The following is a 16,839-nucleotide window of genomic DNA, read 5'->3' as shown; positions in this document are numbered from 1 at the left end:
TGATTGACTTTGCTCAGGAGGGAAATGCTTTCTGGTTTATCACGATTGCTACTCTAACGAACCCAGTTTACTTCAGGTGGGTATGAATGCAGGTGTATTTCTAGCACAGACATTAGGGATGGCAGTATCACAATGAAATTTTTAAATGATGTGAGTTACAGCAGAGGAAGTGGAATTATCCACTCTACCAGTGTTTGAAGAAAAGCAGTAATGTTCCGGCCCTCTATCTAGAAGAAAATTCTTAGCTGAATAACTCAAGTAGAAATACTTTGTTAAGTAAAAATACAAAGATGAAAATAACTTGTATCTTTTTTGTTGGTTTTCCCCATTTTGAATTTCTTGTACAGTGGAGAAAAATAAAGTGATATCAGGGCTAGAAGGTGGGGTGCTATGGTATCTGAGGGTAGCATGGAAATAGTTTAGAAAATAATATCTTTATAAGTGGCTGGTGCTTTCAATTTTGCTTTTCTAAATCTCTGGGGCCATATTAACAGTTGCCTGTTTTACTCTTTTCTTCTCTTTTCCACTGCTTTCTGTTGTCTTCTCAACAATGGCATCCATTTGGATGTTTGCATCTCGTGTAACAATGCTGTAGATTGACGAGAATGCCAGGAGACAAGTCCACCTGGCATCAGGTACAGAACTCAGCGCAATCAGATCTCTCGTACTGGGCAGGATTCTAGGTAAGTAAAAGGAATGGCCTTTCCCCCGCAACCCCGAGGCATAAACACAGACCAAAAGAGTCAACTTCCAAACATATAAATACACAGGCGTGCATGTGCGCACCGCATGCAGTTTAATCATGCTGAGAGAGATATCTTCTTTATTTTACTTGTGAAGTGAGTGACAAGACAGAAAATGCGCTTTCTCAGAGGGTTTGTAATTATGAGCAGGGACCTCGTGCAAGATGAGTAGGCATGCTCCTTTGATTTTAATGCCGCCATGGTGTCGGCCAGGCATCAGTCCAGCATCATGAGACACACGATTGCTCTCCCACTTCAAAAATACCCAATAATAAAGGTAGAAATAATGGACTGTGTATCGGTCAGCTGCCAGATATACCACCTGTCATCTAATGATAAAACGAGGGTTAGCTCTAGAAGAAAATGGAGAAAGCTGTGCTTTTCTGCTGGCTAGTGAGTATGTTTCCATTGTGGCGGGAATCCTGTTTTTGCCCTGTTGAGATGCAGTGGCCGCTTTTGCTAGAGCCCAGTGACATCTGACCCAGTGTCTGTCTAAATGCCTTGTAATTTTTATTTCTACCCACCAGTTCCCTCTGATTATAGCACTGAGTTCTGTAGAAGCATATTCTTGCCCTTTTTTTTTTTTTTTGTCTTTTTGCCATCTCTTGGGCCGCTCCCGCAGCATATGGGAGATTTCCAGGCCAGGGGTTGAATCGGAGCTGTAGCTGCCAGCCTACGCCAGAGCCACAGCAACGCTGGATCCGAGCCGCGTCTGCGACCCACACCACAGCCCACGGCAACGCCGGATCATCAACCCACTTAGCAAGGGCAGGGATTGAACCCGCAACCTCATGGTTCCCAGTCGGATTCGTCAACCACTGTGCCACGACGGGAACTCCCATATTCTTGCCCTTTTAACATCAAAATATCTATCCTTTTTTTCTTCCATATTTGCTCACAAGGACTACATGGAAAGAGTGGTGGTAAATTTTAAAAAGGGTTTTCTTTTTAGTGGTTGTAAAAGTGGGGGTGGGAGACTTCCTACAGCCTGGTTTTCATTCCTGGTGTGGTGATGACACTCACCTGGAGTATTTTGTCCAAGACAGTGAAGAGAATCTTTTATTTTTATTTATTTATTTTATTTACTTATTTATTTTGTCTTTTTGCCATTTCTTGGGCCGCTCCCGTGGCATATGGAGGTTCCCAGGCTAGGGGTCCAATCGGAGCTGTAGCCACCAGCCTACACCAGAACCATAGCAACGCGGGATCCGAGCCGCATCTGCAACCTACACCACAGCTCACGGCAACGCCAGATCCTTAACCCACTGAGCGAGGCCAGGGATCGAACCTGCAACCTCGTGGTTCCTAGGCGGATTCATTAACCACTGCGCCACGATGGGAACTCTGAGAATCTTTTAATGTTTGGACCATTCCAGTTTCTTGGTCCTCGAGGTGTCATTTCTCACATTCCCTATACATAATCTCAGAATCTTAAGAATGTTTGCTGAAACCTATGGATGAATGATCAAAACGTGGGCCCTGGAGAAGATCAGCAGTTAAGTGTATAAATATTTGTAGACTTTCAAGTACTATGTATGATAAGCCCCAACACTGTACGCTCTTACTCTTCATACAAACAGGGGAATGCATAAATGGTATTGTTCTCGCAGAATGCTGCAGTGAACATAAAAAATATGTGCCAAGGACTACTTAGATATTTGGAAAGCTTCACTGGAAAATTCCAAGTGAGTTTCATAATGCAAATTACATAAATGCAATCATATTACCATAGTAATAAAAATCAAATAATTATAACAAATCCTCATCTCAAGAGTTCCTCCGTCTAGCAAGGATCTGAGATGAGGCATTACATAAAAATGTAAAATACAAGATAAAAAATTCTAACAATTATGCATCATGTTGATAAAATCATGTTTTTGAAGAAATAACATCTTCAACGGTAATGCCGTACTTACCGAGGAAATCACTTTGTGTGAGTAGAAATATGTTAAATATATTATGAAATAAAGGGAAAACTGATCTGCATTCTTTGAGGAAGATTGTCTTAACCAAACGGTAGAATAATAACATTCATGATACAAATATTTGTTTTCCTTTTTGTAATGAATATGGGAGATTAGTACAGAAATACAGTTGTTAATATATTTATTCAAGGATACATATTATTAAAAGGCATATCATTCATGCTGGAAAATAAGATTAAAGTCAAAATCAGCAATGAACTCTGTAGTCTGAATTCATTCATTCTGCTAGAAGCATAAGTAAGAATTTATTTGGTATATGCTTAAGGTATGGATCTTGTCCAGGAACTAATGCCAGATTTAAATCATTTGCAATTCAAAGGAGACTGGTAACTATGGTCATTTAGTATGGTATATGAATTTAGAACAAAATGTTATGTAGTATATTATTATATTTTAACATGGTGTATTAATTTATACTAAAATAGATGCTAAAATGGAGCTGTTAATTTTCCAGAGAGTTGTTCCGGAGAGAATCTTTTTTTAGTTGAATTTTTTGATTAGAGTATAGTTGATTTATATTGTTGTGCCAATTTCTGCTATGCAGCAAAGTGACCCAGGTGTATGTGTGTGTGTGTGTGTGTGTGTGTGTGTGTGTGTGTGTGTATCTCCACATATACATTCCCTTTCTTTTATTATCTTCTATCATGTTCTATCCTAAGAGACTGGATGTAGTAGCCTGAGCCATATAGCAGGACCTCATTGCTTCTCCATTCTAAATGGAGTAGTTTGCATCTACTAACCCCAAACTCCCAGCTCATCCCGCTCCCTCCTCCCTCCACTTGGCAGCCACAAGTTTGTTTTCTGTGTCCATGAGTTTGTTTCTTTTCTGTGGATAAATTCATTTGGGCTGTATTTTATTTTATTTGTCTTTTTGCTTTTTTAGGGCCACACCCTTGGCTTATAGAGGTTCCCAGGCTAGGGGTCTAATCAGAGCTGTAGCTGCTGGCCTACACCACAGCTCACAGCAACGCTGGATCCTTAAGTCACTGAGTGAGGCCAGGGATCGAACTCACAACCTCATGGTTCTTAGATTCGTTTCTGCTGTGCCACAATGGGAACTCCCTGTGCTATATTTTAGATTCCACATATGAGTTATGTCATATGGTATTTGTCTTTCTCTTTCTGACCTACTTCACTTAATATGAGAATCTCTAGTTGCATCCATGTTGCTGCAAATGGCATTATTTCATACTTTTTTATGGCTGAGTAGTATTCCATTGTGTATATGTACCACATTCTCTTAATCCACTCATCCCTCGATGGACATTTAGATTGTTGCCATGTCTTGGCTATTGTGAATAGTGCTGCTCTGAGCATAGGGGTGCACGTATCTTTTTGAATTATACATTGTCCAGATATATGCCCAGGGGTGGGATTGCCGGATCATAGGATAGTTCTATATTTAGTTTTCTGAGGAACCTCCATACTGTTCTCCATAATGATTGTACCAAATTAAATTCCTACCAACAGTGCAGGAGGGTTCCCTTTTGTCCACACCATCTCTAGCATTTGTTACTTGTAGGCTTATTAATGATGGCCATTCTGACCAGTGTGAAGTGGTACCTCACTGTTGTTTAGATTTGCCTTTCTCTAGTAATTAGTGATGTTGAGCCTTTTTTTCACATGCCTTCTGGCCATCCATATGTCTTCTTTGGAGAAATGTCTCTTTAAGTCTTACGCCCATTTTTTTTTTTTTTATCTTGTTGCTTGTTTTTTTTGTTGTTGAGTTGTATGAGTCGTTTGCATATTTTGGAGATTTAGCAGTTGTCAGATTTAGCTCTCAAATGGGCTAATACTTTGCAGCTGTTTTCTCCTATTCCATAGGTTGTCTTTTTGGGTTTTTTTAATGGTTTCCTTGGCTGTGCAAAAGCTTGTGAGTTTGATAAGGTTCCATTTCTTTATTTTTGTTTTTATTTATATTACCTTGGGAGTCCAATACTCATATATTAAACTTAGGAAGAATCATAGAAATAATTTTGGATTATTGTCACTAGTTTTGTTTGGCCATGCCAGAGGCATGCGGAAGGTCCCAGGCCATGAATCAAAACTGAGCCACAGCAGTGACAGTGCTGAGTCCTGAACCAGTGGGCCACCAGGAAACTTTGGAATTATTGTACTGTTAACCAATGTTACTAGCAGATGTTGAAAAGGAGGGTAAATTTTAGAAATAATATCAAGCTCTATTATGATGACAGGAAAACCACGTTTAACTCCTTATTACACTTGAAATATTTAAGGACGCAATAACTTTAGCAATAATAGTCAATAGTATTAGGGAACTGGGGTGGGAAGATCAAGGATTTAGCCAGGCAGCTCTGTGCAGATACTCCTATAATCAAAAAAGTATATTAAATTTGCCTTTAATATTCATAATTAACTGTCCAACTAAGCTCCACATTCTATATCTGGATATGTTTATATGGTCGAAGAGTTTTATGATTTATTTGAGGAGACGCTGGGAGATTATTTTCACTCATGGGGAGTAGGAGCTTTAGTATAAATATTAGAGGCGACTGGTGACCATTAGTGATCCTTTCTCTCTTCGGAGGCTACAGAGCCGGGAAGTGCACTTGCATTACTGCAGTGGAGATTTAAGCCACATGTAAATAAAGTCTGCCGTCAGCTAGGGAAGCACATCTACTCAATGTCCCAGGAAGACGTTTGAGAACAGTCTCCAGGTGTCAGGAATCCTTTACATAAAACTCACTTCAGCACCCAGAGGTGAAGGAGAAAAAGTGAACCAGGTCACGTAAGAGCTTTGTGGTTTTGTAAATATATTGTCCTATGTCTCTTAGGATAATGGAGGGGTTATTTTAAAAGCACGTTTTGAAAGAGAAGTATAGTTTAGAGCCAGAAAAAGTAAGGGATCTACTTAAAATCATTTTTTGGTATTCATCAGGTTGATTTTAAGGCCATACCCACAACATGGGAGTTCCTAGGCCAGGGACTGAATTTGAGCCACAGCTGCAGCAACGCCAGATCCTTTAACCACTGCACACCTGGCGGGGGATCAAACCCACACCTCTACAGCAACCTGAGCTGCTGTAGTCAAATTCTTAACCCACTGCACCAGAGTGGGAATTCCCTGATTTTAGAATATTTTAGCAATTAAAATATCACAGACGATCTTCAGTGCTTAGCCCGACTCTGATCCTTGTGGGGGCTTTAATCGTTTCCAGTCAGCTATGTCACTTTTGAACTGGCCATACCTAGAAACTTAAAAACACCTTTTCTCCTCGTCATGATACACATGCATAGATTCGAAGTGTCACGTTCCAAACCCAGAGAATACCCATGATGCTGAGACATATTACCTGATTTTAATTATAGAGCAGATGATAAGGTAGACATTGGGATTTGTCAGAGGCAGATATAATCACGAGTACCTGCCCCAGGTGGGATGGGCAGGTGGATGCCTTTGCCAAGGATGCCGCCTCATCACTTTGATGTGGCAGTCAAACATAATGAAACAGAGCTCTACTGACACTTCAAGAAACACCGAGTGATAAAAGCCAGAGTCCCCAATCCCAAATTATGTATTTATCAGCTGCCAAAATCTAGAAACCTTCGTTCAATGATAAAACTCATATTCTAAAATGAGAAGGAGAAAGCCATTGTTTATTTCTTTAATTCCTAAGGTGCTTTAAAATGTATCCGCACCAGGAATAAGTAAAAACATAAAGCTGTGATCAGGGACTTAATGCTATTGTGCAAGTGAATTTATTTTTTTAAAAAATGAAAAAACAAACAGGCATTGATGGGCAAGAGAGAGAGGATGGAATCTGTACGAGGTATGGATACAGCACTTTAGGGTAGAGAGAGGGCACAGCCACAGCAAAAGGTGCTGGAGCAGCCAGACTAATGTGGTCTCTAGGACTAGGCAGAACAAGAACAGTAAAATTTGAATTCTATCCGAGTTGTCTGATAACGTGTAATAGAGGACCAGAGGTTGTTTCCATGTCATCCTAGTACAATCGGATACTGTGCTTATAAATTACCTTCATTGCTGAATAGCTGCTAGTAATGGCTTATTAATGATGATTGGGGCTAAAAATTGTTCCTGCAGTCCATTCTCATTTGTAGAAATGAGTACTGGGGAACAGAGAGAAAGCAATTCCTTTCTTGCTGTTCTTCCTTCTGAAGAGGTGGGTTGTCTGATGTCTCTTCTTTGTTAAGTATGTTCAGAATGTGTGAAGTCCTGAAGCCCAAGTGAAGGATTCCTGAATCAGCTCCTTTAAGGGACGTCTTTACTCGAACATTGTATTAAAAAAAATTAACCTCTCTCTACAACGTAATTAATCAAAAGAAGTATGCAGGTATAAAATTGTTTTGCTAATTCATTAAGCGTTTATGGGGTCACAGTTTCACTACCAGAAAAAAAAAAACTCAATTCAATACTCTTGACCTTGCACTAAACCCCTCATAGCAAAATGTGTCCACATTTTGAATAAGGGTGTAATTTCACCTATTGCAAAATGACTGAAAAATCCTTGTGCAAAGGCTGAGTGACGTTTATCATGACTCTGGCTTTTCTTATGTCAGATATGTAATGATGTAAGCACACTGACAGCAAAACTTGGTTGGTACATCCTGGTGGTGGTGGAAAGAACCAGGCTGCATCCCATAAACAGGCTTCCTTTTCCTCCGCGGTTAATAGGCGGCATTGCATTTGCTTTGCAGCTCCAGAACGCACTGGATTAAGTTCTGAGTTCTGTTTACATGTTGTTTCTTGGGTGAGCAAAGTTTTCTAAAGGCCTGCAGATGTTTCCCTTCACTCTGAGCAGGAGCTTCGGTGTATTTAAAGGCAGTGACCCGGGGGGACCATTGATATCTTCTGAGGCTGCCGGGCTGCAGTGGAGACCTCAGCCAGATGTAAATCAAGGATGCGGTCAGAGGGAAGTCGCCGTCTCCTGCATCTCCTCACTAGAGCTTCAGAAACAGACTTCAGTCTCGGGGATATTTGCTGTAAAACCTGCTTCATAGCCAAAGGGCACGTAAAAGGGTTTAATTCAGTTGCATAAGGACACTGAGATTTTTTGTTAGTCCAGTCAAATGACACTTCGGTTGAGGCAGGTCCTACTGAAAGCAAAAGAGAAGACGGGTCACTCGGAGACGCCTCACTCTAAATAGCTTTTCCATTCATCAGGTCTTCAAGGTCATCTCTCAGAGCAGTAGGCTTGGTGGGCAAATAAATACCTTTTATGAAAAACTGCTCCTTTATCCACGCTGTATTTGCTTCTGCTTCGCCATTTTGCTTTTCCACTAATGTTTGTTATTGGTAAATCCTTAGATGGTAAAAATGTCCTGCTGGGCTTTAGCCCATCCTGTCTTATTTATTGCACCACTTTCTGGCAAGCCTTCTTTGTCTTTAAGGATTAAAGCTCTTGAGATCTTCTTTTAAAGATGGCCGCAGTCACAGCAGCGACAGTGCCTGCTCCTTAACCCACTGAGCCACGAGGGAACTCCAGACAAGAATGATCTTTGTGGATAACTTAACATCATCCCCTGAAGAGCAAGTGAATGAAGCATTGGACCCATACAGAAACAAGTCCTAAACGATAGAAATCAGGAGGGGAAATAAAATCCCAGGTAAAGACTATCCAGACGGGTCCCAGTGTGAATACACAGCCATCCGGAAGAATAAAACAGATGAAAGTGAAACAAACATTGCACGCATAATATATGAAATTTTCCAAGCTTCGTCTACGGCCATTCCACCCTGCATGCGCCTGATCTCGTCTGAAATTTTCCAAGCTAAAGAAAAACCTTATGACCGCAGATCAAAAGGGTCCACATGTTCTAAGCATAATAGATGAGAGAACAATCTGACAAAAGTCACGAAATTTGAGAAAGAAGGAATGGGGCCAGAAGTAGGATGCAGAAGTAGGCTACAGGCACGGAGAGAGCAGGGCTCTGCAGACTCATCCTTAAAATAGACACACACAAAAATCACCTAATCCATCAAGATAAATTTCTGTTGCCGATAGACTCCATCACACTCTCTAATTTATTTCTTCGTAGTGTTATCACTCTTAAAATTTTCATCCATTCCGATTGCACGTTTATCATCTGTCTCCCCTCCTTAGAGTATAAGATGTTCGAGCAGCAGGAAGGTGTTTCCTGGGTATTTAGCTCTTCAAACAAATATTAACAGAGCATTTAAATTTTCGAATTTAAAGTTTGTTCTGCAAACTTTTATAATATATATGTATTTTCATTTTGAAGGTTTTAAAGGGATTTTAAAAGTTGCCTCAAAGCACATTTTTTACCAGAGATGTGAATCTCACCTGTTTACTTTTTGGTTTGTTTGTTTACAAGGTAAGATTTTTTTAAAATGCTATAGAAACGTTATTTACGATTTTAACCTTGCAGAAGACTTATGGAAAGCATTACCTTGATTACGTTGCTAGTAAAGCATATTCCTTTTTATTTATTGTTAAGTAAAAAACAAACAAAAAAAGCCAATGAAAAACCCCAAAGCAAGAGTGCTGTCTTTTTCGAAAAATATGTGTGTTTGAATGTCTGTCCATCCATTCAAATGAGTGAGTGCTCTGAACGGAGTCAGTTCTTTTCGTTTGTACACGTTGATGAAGTGGCTGCTTTGTAACAGTGTGGTGCTGAGTGTTGAGGGTCACGTGTCCGCAGAAGGAGCTTCCGTGTTGCACGTGAGCAGTGGAGTGATAACCCCTCGGGGGCCCTTTGTGCCATGAACCAGGGTCACCTGGTAGTGAGACCGCAGCCTCCAGAGCTGGAGTATCTGGGTCTGAGTATCGTATTCCCCAGCACAAAAGGCAAGTGATGTCAGCGCTCTCCTTTCCAGATTTTTTTTTTTAATGGAGAATGATATTCATGATCCTGAACATCTAATCAGTAGTTTTATGGAAAAGTATAAAATGTGAGTAAAAACGGAGCAAATGACATGTTCTTCAAAAGCCTTCATGTAACCAGACTGATGCGGTCAGCATGGAGTTGCCCAGACTTATTTCAAGACCAGCATTAGTCCAGAAAAAAGGGGAAAAAAAATCGCAGAAGATATAAGCCAAGTAAAGGAAAGAGCGTGTCAGTCATAAACAAAAGAAGCTCGTGATGTGGGGTCCAGCAGACCTGGAGTCCAGCGCACGAGGCCAACAGCTGAGAAACCTCAGGCACGTCGCTAAAATCCTGACGCCGAAAGGCTCTTGTCTGGGACTAGAATAGAATACTCTTGGCTGGCTGCTCTCAAGTTTAAACTCAAACATGCAGGTCCCTTAGAAAAGTGCCTCCCATATCATCAGCATTCAATAAATACAATATTTTCATGTGAGTTTTTAAACAGAGAAACCAAAATGCAAAAGTTGGTGTCCGCAGATGCACGGCTTAGGGGAGTGGTCTTGCTGTTTAAGAGTCACATGGGGTGATGTCTGCAAGGCAGTCTGATCACATTTAAACTTTAAAACTCTGCAATTAATTCCCCTCATTTAGATTTCATGCCTGACAAGCATGAAATATCTTCTGCACTGGAAAATTATGAATTAATATTTTGACATTCAAACCAATCCCTGTCCCACACCAGTCCTGTATTAACTACATGCTCATGAACATGAGGGGGTGCACGCCTGTGTCTGTCTGAGTGGACAGTGAAACAGGGAGAAAAGGCAGTGAGGTAGGAAAGTTTTCACCACTTCCCATGCAAAACGAGAGAGAGTCCCTAAAAAGTTTAAGATACAGCTTCTAACAGGGTAGCATCCACGTGAACTCAGATTAGTTCATTATCTGACCCATGCGTGTATAGACTTTCATCATTTCCAGAGAGCTCTCAGTGTACTTAATTAGCCGTTCTTAAAACTTGTCTTCATTAGCCTGGGATGTCTCATCAAGAGCTGGGGAAAACTTGCTGGCTCTCTTTTAATAAAGACAAAGAGAAAGGAATTTAACAGCTGCATATATATGTATTGCTGCTGCCTTACTAAGATTTGGAAAGGCCCCTTTTTGGCACGGCCCGTTTGCCCTTTGCACTGTCATTAACACGGCTTTGCTTCTTTGGCTTTGCAGAACACAGCGATGTGGACCAGGAAACAGCGCTGGCTGGCGCCCAGGGCTTCTTGGGCTGTCTCTCTGCAGTGCAGCTCAGCCACGTGGCCCCGCTGAAGGCTGCGTTGCACCCCAGCCGCCCAGCCCCCATCACCATCTTAGGGCATGTGACAGAGTCCAGCTGTGTAGCCCAGGCTGGCACTGATGCCACATCAAGAGAGAGGACGCACTCCTTTGCAGGTGGCGTATGGCTCTTTGTTACCCACAAACGCAGGCTGTCCAGTGGACATTCAAGTCTTTTGATATTGCCGTGATGCTGTATTCTGGAGATGATTTCTTAAAATTGGCTTTAACTTTCAGATCTTTCCTATTTCTTTTCTAGATTTTCAATTCCTTATGTATGTGGGCCATTGCATGTGGGCCATAGTTTAAGGTTTAAAATTACATACAGCCCACGTTGACCTCCACGATTCTGTTCTGGTTTAAAATGTTTATGAATTTTTCATAAGTTCTTTTTTTTTTTTAACTTTCCTGTATCACCTCTTACTTTTTTTGTGTCCTTTAATTGCAGATCATTCTGGAACAAGAGATGGTAGAGAACCCCTCACTAATACAATCAAAAGTGACTCTGCAATAATTGGAGGTAAGCAAAAGCATGAATGAGCTCTTCTTTGCTACTTCCTTACTATCCTGACTAATAATGGTGAACCCTTAGCATTATAGAAACTGTCTATGAAGAATCTACACATGTCCCCAAAGTCCCAAGCAGTAATCCTGAGGTCATTGAGACTGTTTATTATTTGTATCAAATTGTCTTATAGAGTCATCTTGAATTCCCAGTCTCCCTGGAGGATTTTTCAGTGTAAAAAATTGATCATTTCACTGAAACACCACACTCAAAGAATAATTAACTGTGTGCTAATGAATATCATTTAGCTTAACAGTGGCCGTCTACATTCCCTAGAGAGTTCTGACTCTATTTGTGTGTCATTTTTTTGTTACCTCTTGGACATAGCCCTGCTTCTGCAAGGGTTTACGCAAGATGTATGAAAACCCTGAGATTTAACCTTTCAAGCCTATATCCCCAGTGTTCATAGCAGCCCTACGTACCGCAGCCAAGACATGGAAGCAACCTAAATGTCCATCGACAGGTCAATGGCTAAAGAAAATGTGGTACATAGATACAGTGGAATATTAGTCATGAAACGAAGGAAATAATGTCATTTGCTGCAGCAGCATGGACGGACCTTGAGATTATCATACTCACGTGAAGTGTGAAGCAAGTCAAAAAGAGAAAGACAAATACCCTATGACCATCTCTCATATGTAGAATCTAAGATATGATGCCGATGAGCTTATTTAGGAAACAAATTAGACTCAGAGACGTGCAAAACAAATTTATGGTTACCTAAGTGGAAAGGTCATGGGGAAGGGGTAAATTAGGAGTCTGAGATTAGCAGATACAAACTACTATACAGATAAACAACACAGCGAATAGGAAAGAATATGACATTTCATGTATACCTGCATATAGCTTTTGCTGGACACCAAAAGCTAACACAACATTATGAATCAATGATACTTCAATAAAAAAAAGCCCAGGACATTAGAACATTAATGTCCCCTTAATGCTTGATAAAGTGGATATTTCCATGGTTGAGATGCTCCTCTCAACGAATATTATGTTTTTATTTGCAGTAGACTAATGGAATAGAAGTGATTCACCTTTATTTTAAATTGCAAAATTAAAGCAAAAATTTTTTCAATAGATCTCTCTGGCAGTGAAATGGCATATTCTCTGAGACATAATTTATTCAAAGCCAACCCTTCCAATGAACCTCTTTCTTCCTGATTAATGGTTTTAAGAATGTTGCTAATCAGATTAATTGAAATGTTAAGTGGCTCACCTTTCCTACGTTCCCTGAATATGATACGGTCATTAAAAAAAAAAAAAAAAAAACAATTATGGAGTTCCCGCTGTGTCTCAGTGGTAGCTAGTCTGACTAGTATCCATGAGGACGCGGGTTTGATCCCTGGCCTCTCTCAATGGTTACAAGATCTGGTGTTGCCCTGAGCTGTCACATAGGCTGCAGATGCAGCTGCGAACTGGTGTTGGCATGGCTGTGGTATAGGTTGGCAGATACAGCTCCTATTCGATCCCTAGCTTGGGACCTTCATATGCCACAGGTGTGCCCCTAAAAAGACAATAATAATAATAATAATAAAATTAACAATTATTTTATCACATTGCCAGGTAATGTAATTACTCATATACCTTAAGCAACATATATGGGTTTTATACCTGTACATTTGGTTCTAATTTTTGCACTCTTACCTATCTGGATACCAACTTTTTTTGATTTTTATTTAGAGAGTAGTATTGGTCAAATCTTATGAAAATATTAACATCCCCTTTGCTTTTTCAGTTGTTTTTCTTTTCATCAAATTCATGTATAAATTAAAGATGCATAAATTAGGTTCTTCAGAGTTGCTTCTGTGGCGCGATGGGTTCAGAATCCAATTGCAGCAGCTAGGGTCACTCTGGAGGTACGGGTTCAATCCCTGGCCTGGGAACTTCCCTATGCCATGGGTATGACCATAGAGAAAAAAAAAAAAGTTTCCTCATTTTGTCACATAACAAGTGAAAAACAAAAACTAAAATCCTGTTAGAAGAGTAGTTAATAACCGCATGTCTAAAGTCAATACATTAATATAGTATAAATACGTTATATGGTAAAAACTTATATAAAGTTATAGCATTTAAATGTGCTCAAAATTTCACTTTTTTTTTGGTCTTCTTTGGGGTTTCACCTGTGGTATATGCAGGTTCCCAGGCTAGGGGTCAAATAGGAGCTATAGCTGCCAGCCTACACCACAGCCATAGCAATGCAGGATTTGAGCAATGTCTGTGACCTACACCACAGCTCCCTGCAATGCTGAATCCTTAACCTACTGAGCAAGGCCAGGGATCAAACCTGTATCCTCATGGATACTAATCAGGTTCATTAACCCACTGAGCCACGACGGGAACTCCTAGTGCCCAGCATTTCAAAGTAGGGTTCCCAGTCAAACAGGTTGTCTCCGTCTCAATGGTGCTTTTTCTGTACATTTAACTAGTATAGATATACAGAGATAGATATAAATAGGAGTTTTATAGTCAAGCCGATGTTAGAACAAGTATTTAATCTTTAGAATATTGTCGCATTGGGCAAAGATGACGGGCAAGACTTGTAGAATTAAGAAAGGGGTATGTTTATAAGTCATTCCGTGTTATTCTGGAATAGAAACATGTTATAGAGTCACCAGTACAAGTCTCAGTTGACTCAAATGCACAGAGCAGAGTGAGACACGAGGGAAGGTTTGCTGCTGGGATTCTCCCCAGGGTCTATGCATCCAGCAGTATCTGCTTTCGATCACTGCAGAGGCTGAGCCTCAGACGCAGAGCAGCCAGTCACGGCCGCCTGAGCTCAGAGAGCCTTGTCTGGGATCACGTGCAGTTCTGTGCTAGATCACAGAATATTACTCTCTAGTGTGTCCCTGCATCTGCTAGTGCTGTGGTCAAATGCCTCACCTGTGGTCTCGTCACTCATAACCCGCACTCACGGTGTCACAGTAATTAATCCAATTTAAGGGTTTTCCATTTGACTAATCCCCTCTGTGTTTTGCATTTTAGGGGATCTTTTTCTTCCGTTAGCAAGCAGTGAATAAGGAAAGAGTGTAGATGGAAAAATCACTTTAATCAGACCTTTAAAACCGGTGACCCGGATACGGTAGAGGGTTTCTAGCGAGATGACACAGATATGGGTGGTCAGATTTAGACAGAAAGAAAGCGACGTGATTTCCTCAGAAAAACACATGCACCCAGAGCTTCAGATGGCAACGTCCTCGTGTGCAGTAGGTGCCCGTGTTTCGTTTAGAATCTTTTTTCTTCCTTGTTTTTGTTTGTTCGTTGGTTGGTACAACAGGTTAGATCAAGGTTTTTCTTGACTGCGGCAAATCCTGACATCACACTTGCCCTGAATTAAAAGAGATAAATCACCTGCATGGAGCAACCTAGTTGCAGAGTCCATCCCTGATTTTGACTGTCAGGATGTCCTCTCTGGGCTGCACTAGCCTGCTCCCCATAACCGCTTGCTCAGCTTTCCACATTGCAATTGTTTCGAGTCTCTTTCTTTAAACTAGAGGGCTACAACCAGACAGTAGAAATATTGGTAGCAACTCAACTGATTCCTTTTTTAGGTGCAAAGCAAAAATATGTAACAACAAATAGATAATCTGATTATGATGATCTTTATTAACCATCTTATTTAAATTTATTAATAATTTAAATTTTGGGGCGTTCTCTGATGGCCTAGCGGGTTGAGGCTCCTGCGTTCTTCCCGCTGTGGCTCTGGTTGCTGCTGTGTGGCGTAGGTTCAATCCCTGGCCCAGGAATTCCCATAGACTGCCTGTGGGGCAAAAAAGAAAAAAAGAAAAACATACAAAAAAATAATAGTAGTCATTTAAATTATTAAATATAATCATTTCTGTTAAACATAATGATTTAACTTTAATAAGTTAAAGTTCTATCCCTTAGTAACGTCTCCAGATTTCAAGGACAGTACAGAGTTTAGTTACCAGGTCTGTGGTGGATCCGTCAGCAAGGAAGGCTGTCCCTCTGAGATGAGTCTGACCTGGTCAACCATCAGGTTAGCTTCAGCCAACAGATATCATGATTGGCCATCAAATCATGCGCTCTGGAATCCACTATGACTGGTGCGGATCTCCGAAGCTTTGGCTACCATTGGATTTATTCGGGTTTTTATACCTAATTTAATCTGGAAGGAAGAGCCTTCATTTTACAATACGAGGCTCCATCCACACCTCTGGTTTCATTGTACCAATGTTTGTCTGAAAACACTACCTGAAACGTCCACTGATTTCTTCAGCAAAGTCCAAGTGTGAGGGAACTCTCAACGTCGTGGTGACAGAGAGCAGTTTTCCAAGTTGTCTTTCTCACTCGAAAGCTTGGCTTTTATCGTTGGCATCATACAGTGTCGGTTGTTTTTCTTGAAGTGACAGATTTACCACAGTTTAGAGACAGTGTCTGCCAGATATCCAAGCGAAAACAACCACAGTTTGTCAGTCGTTCTTTCACATAAAAACCGTGTTCTGTGAAGCACGAAGCAAGTCGTTCAGCTCACACCTCAACGCAGGTGTTCACCTGGGGTTCTGCCTGGTGACCCCCCATCACACTTCAGAGGCGTTATAAGTACTTTGCCAATAATTTCCATTTCATTACACAAAACGTTAAAAAGACGTATGGCCAAAAGTCACAGGTTGATAAAATGCGTAATTTTCAGAGCCTCATCAGGGGCACTCTTCAGTGTATCTGGCAGAGCCATGCCTGCTTCCTACATGAAGTCAGTGGCCACTTTTGAAGTGTGGCGGCCGTGCGTTCATTCACGTAAGGTACCAGGGATTTTACCTAACTTTGCTTTCTACCATCAGTGGCTAGGTCCACACGATGAAAAAGGCACCTCCGAATTATTGTGACTAATGTGGACTCTGTGGACCCCTTCAGAGTGTCCCGGGGACCACTGCGAATTCATAGATCACACTTTGAAGATGACTGACTTGACGTGATGCTGGAATTGATCACCACGTGGCACAGCTAACAATCGTGGCATTTTATTTATTTATTTATTTATTTATTTATTTATTTAGTCTATTTAGGGCCGCACCCACGGCATATGGAGGTTCCCAGGCTAGGGGTTAAATCAGAGCTGTAGCTGCCGGCCTACACCACAGCCACAGCAACACCAGACCCAAGATGCATCTGCGACCTGCATCACAGCTCACGGCAATGCTGGATCCTCAACCCACTGAGCGAGGCCAGGGATCAAACCTGAAACCTCATGATTCCTAGTCAGATTCATTTCTGCTGTGCCATGATGGGAACTCCCACGATACTGGTATTTAAATTTTTTTTTTGTCTTTTTGTCTTTTGTTGTTGTAGTTGGTGTTGTTGTTGCTGTTGCTATTTCTTGGGCCGCTCCCGCGGCATGTGGAGGTTCCCAGGCTAGGGGTTGAATCGGAGCTGTAGCCACCGGCCTACGCCA

General features: G+C 41.1%; 1 protein-coding gene across 6 annotated transcripts in view; it reads left to right on the top strand.

Annotated features, from left to right (window-relative positions):
• Positions 1–16,839, top strand: part of CNTNAP4 (contactin associated protein family member 4) — a 278,641-nt gene that overhangs the window by 260,335 nt on the left and 1,467 nt on the right. For 5 of the 6 annotated variants that reach the window (XM_047790390.1, XM_047790392.1, XM_047790393.1 and 2 more), the window contains 3 exons: positions 596–683; positions 10,760–10,978; positions 11,310–11,381. In XM_047790390.1, the coding sequence (XP_047646346.1) occupies positions 596–683; positions 10,760–10,978; positions 11,310–11,381 (379 nt within the window). The remainder of the gene's footprint in view (positions 1–595; positions 684–10,759; positions 10,979–11,309; positions 11,382–16,839) is intronic. The other variant, XM_047790391.1, reaches the window with a different exon arrangement.

The sequence above is a fragment of the Phacochoerus africanus genome, chromosome 8 (genome assembly GCF_016906955.1).
Source record: "Phacochoerus africanus isolate WHEZ1 chromosome 8, ROS_Pafr_v1, whole genome shotgun sequence".
Taxonomy (NCBI): domain Eukaryota; kingdom Metazoa; phylum Chordata; class Mammalia; order Artiodactyla; family Suidae; genus Phacochoerus; species Phacochoerus africanus.
The sequence above is the reverse complement of the archived record's forward strand: the minus strand, read 5'-3'. Positions and strand labels throughout refer to the sequence as shown.